The sequence below is a fragment of the Penaeus monodon genome, chromosome 32 (assembly GCF_015228065.2).
Source record: "Penaeus monodon isolate SGIC_2016 chromosome 32, NSTDA_Pmon_1, whole genome shotgun sequence".
NCBI lineage: Eukaryota > Metazoa > Arthropoda > Malacostraca > Decapoda > Penaeidae > Penaeus > Penaeus monodon.
In genome coordinates, this window is record NC_051417.1 from 8,491,420 (window position 1) to 8,495,227 (window position 3,808).

Below are 3,808 nucleotides of genomic sequence, written 5' to 3' on the forward strand. Positions count from 1 at the left end.
GAAGTACTGGGGACTTTTGCTAATATTTTGGTGAGCTTAATTTTAGAGTTTTTCTAGGATAATTATTTGGGTGTGGGGTTAGGGGTCTGTGTCCTCCAGTGTAATACAGTGAAATGCACCTTGGTTTGGATTATAATTCTTATGTTTGCGTCATATTTTCTTTTTTTCTCCTTTTGAACGGTGATATAACTGTATTCCTTATCAAACTTCTCACATCCATTTATTTGCGACGTACTCATAGAGTCATCGTAGACCAATGCTATGTTTCTTCCTTCGCACAAAGTAGCTGAGATAAGGCTTGCTTTACAGTCGCCATCATATTTATTTACATTTACAATCACACGTACGCACAGCAATAAATCGTGCAGCAGAATTCATTATACAGTGATTTCTTGTGCAGCTCAGCAGATACACCAACCTCGTACAATTAAAAGGTACACCTGAATAATTTCTCGCGTAAGAAAGCGAATATACAGCTAATATCATAGTCCGTCGCCAGTCACTACTGTTGCGCTGGTCCTCTTGTTAGCACTCGAATGGCGGGAAAAGCCCTTTTCCTGTTCCCTCTAATAATGGTTGTTCGTGGTAGGCAGAGACGTAGCCGTGTTATTCACTTGTTATTCACGGATGGAGTTCTCCTTATGGTCCAAGAACCGCCCTCTTTCCTCATGAGAACCAATGGGAAAGAGTTCTCCCAGCGCTGTCTTCGAACCGCTCCCTTCGCCTTCAAGAACCGCCGAGAAAGAGCTCACCTGAATCTCAAAACCGGCTCTCCGCCCCAGAAAACCGTCTTGGAAGAGCTCTGACGTTCAAGGCGTGCTCTTTTCGAACCGTTCTCTTCATCTTAGAGAGCTTTTGTGAATGAGCTCTCCTGACGTCCAGGAACCGCGATCTTCTCCTGAGGGAACCACTGGGGTCTTATAATCGACAAGAATCTCCGTCGACATGGCTTCATATTTAGTCAGGTTTTACATCGACTTCTAGGGGTAGGCTGCAGTATGTCTGAAATGCTTCATGATCTGTTTCAGAGTGAATGATCATTTGATGTATCTCCACTGCATCTACCATTGTTGCAACATCCAGTGCTTATGTGCAGTTTGTATACTGTATACTCATTCTTATTACTTTTTTTTATCCAAAAGGTAGTTTGTTGTCTTTTATAAGATCATAGTAGATATATAACAATCCTATGTCTATTCGTCACATGACTGAAATAGTCCTTTTATCTATAGATCACAAAACCCTATCATTCGTAATGAAAAAGGCATGAACTGATGTACATTTCACATATGAATTTTATCACACGGCAAAAATCCAGCCAATTAAGACCTTTTCCTACCAAGAATAGCGGAAAAAACTATAATCAATATTTGTAAGATCATTCCGTCTCAGAGAGAATATGTTTTTTTTTTCTGAACGTTGGATTTTACGATTTTCATTTACCTCTGTCTATTCTAGTTCTTCGTCTCCTTATGTGATATGTATGCGTAAGATTTAACCTGTTGCCAACAATATGCTGTACCGAACTACATTTGCGGATTATTTTTCTCCGTATTTATCCACAGACAGACATAAAAAATTCTAGTATTTACAAAAAAGCGCAAATGCAGGAAAGTTTGATCTTTTACATCATAGCTAGGAAAATAATTATTGTTGTTAATTCAAGGACACGGAATACAGTGTCTTAGGTTATAGTAAAAGATCTATGGGATTCTTCAAGCTGATGGTTAATCACTCTGAGAAACTGATGACTTTGGCTTGTAGGTGTTACTGACTGCAGAAAATACACGTTTTCCCGCACACTTTAAAGTCGAGTAAAATGTTTGAAGCTTACGGCGTACACACATAGAGTTTATTTTTTTTATAATTATTCTCTAGACAATATATTGACAGATAATAAAGTCCTCTATTAATTGATATAAGAAACAAATATTCATTCCGTATGTTTCCTTCGCGGCTACCTACACACAGACGCGTTACACGGAGAGCCTCCACGCGTTGGGCTTCCCCGCGGAGTCGTCGGAATCGTCCCCGTGACAGACTCGGGCAAGGTTCATGAGCGACGGGGACCTCGCGATGGGTCACCTGACGGGCAGCGCCGACGGCTCCGCCTCGTTGGCCTCGTCGTCGTGGCCGTCGCCCTCCTCGATCTCCCAGATGAAGCGGACCGAAGACCCGCCCACCGACTCCTGCTGGCGGCTGAGGCGGGGGTGCCGGAACGGGTTGGCGTAGCCGTGGATCTCCGGCTGGGTGCCCGAGGCGTCGTAGCTGTCCTCCTCGCTCTCCAGGAACAGCGAGTGCTGGCCGCCGGGGTGCAGCCGGTGTGGAAGGGCCTCCTCGTCCAGGTCCTCGTGGGCGCTGCGGCGGGTGATGGTGCCCCCGCTGTCGGTGGACACGGTGGAGTAGCGCCTCATGGGCCACCGCTGGATCCCTGCGCTCAAGACGGACGAGTTGGTCGAGGCCAGGGAGTCGCTCCTTGTGGTCACGGACCCGTTGGACATCCTAGGGCGCGTCCACCGGACCGACGGGTTCGAGAGGCGCGGGTGGCGGTAGCACTCGCTCAGCAACGGGTCGTCGGATGAGGCCGACGAGGCGGAGTCTTGGCGGAGGCACTGCCGGCAACGCGACGGAGGCCTGTCCATGTGCGTCAGCTTGAAGGACACCGTGCTCTCCCTCCGGGGGCTGCTGTTCCTCCGCTGTTCCGCGGGCGGCAGAGGCGAAGTGACGGGACGCCCATTGCGGAGAGAACACACCAGCTGGTTGTGGCCGCAGGCGCCGCACTCGGTGGCGTAGCTGTAGAGGGATGCCGTGTCGGGCTCGATGATCCTGACGGGCGTCGGCGCGTGCCCGTTGCCCATCTTGGGGTGAAGGGAAGACCGCGAGAAGGAAGGAGTGGCCGGGCTCGGGGGGCGCCACCAGCACACGATCTTCAGCGCCTCCTTGCTGGCCGTCTCGTTGCGATACACGTAGATGAACGGCATCGTGCAGGACGACGACAGCGCCACGTACGTGACGATCTCATTGACGTACGGGATGTGCTGCGACAGGCCGAAAGCCTCGCAGATCTTGAGGAGATAGTACGGCATCCAGGAGGCGACGAAAGAGGCTATGACGATGACCGCCGTCTTCACCGCGCGCCCCTCCTCTCGGAAGAACAGGGACGAGAAGCTGGTGTTGGAGGAGCGGCGGCGGTGGACGCGGGTCTTGCAGCGCACGGAGTTGTGGTTCCCGGAGTCGGGCGTGGAGGGGCAGTCGGGGATGATGATCTCCGCCGGGTTCTGGCCGAGGCTGTGGCGGCGCGTGCGGGCCGAGTTGCGCTGCGCCGCCAGGTACATCTGCGAGTAGATCCAGCACAGCACGAACAGCGGCACCAGGAACCCGCACAGCCCCAGCAGCACGGCGTAGTATCTGTTGAAGTCGACGGGGACGCCGGACATCACGTTCTTACCTGGCGTAGTAAAAAATATATATCTATTAATGATAAGTAGTAAAAATACGCTTACTTAAATTTAAACTGATCCTAAGTCATTCGGAATAATTTACAATAATACTAAGTAATTCGTATCGCTGCATAATATGACCGATTAATACACATTTTCTATCAAAGATATAATCTCTACATTATAAAAATCCGTGGATTATTTCTTCATAGATGTGAGATAACATCAACTTATGTCATTTCCAAGATTAGATCTTTTTAGATGCATAAAATGTATAAAGGGATTCCTTGAATGTTTTATTACCCCTTTCTGTATTTATTCTGGCGTGTTTTTACAACTGCCCTCGATTCCATAACAAGCACGATTTC

General features: G+C 48.8%; 1 protein-coding gene across 1 annotated transcript in view; it reads right to left on the reverse strand.

Moving 5' to 3' along the window:
• LOC119593475 (beta-1 adrenergic receptor-like) overlaps window positions 1-3,808 on the reverse strand; it is a 23,461-nt gene continuing 19,653 nt past the window's right edge. The window contains exon 3 of the mRNA XM_037942410.1: window positions 1-3,448. Within this exon, the coding sequence (XP_037798338.1) occupies window positions 2,082-3,448 (1,367 nt within the window). The 3' untranslated portion in view covers window positions 1-2,081. The remainder of the gene's footprint in view (window positions 3,449-3,808) is intronic.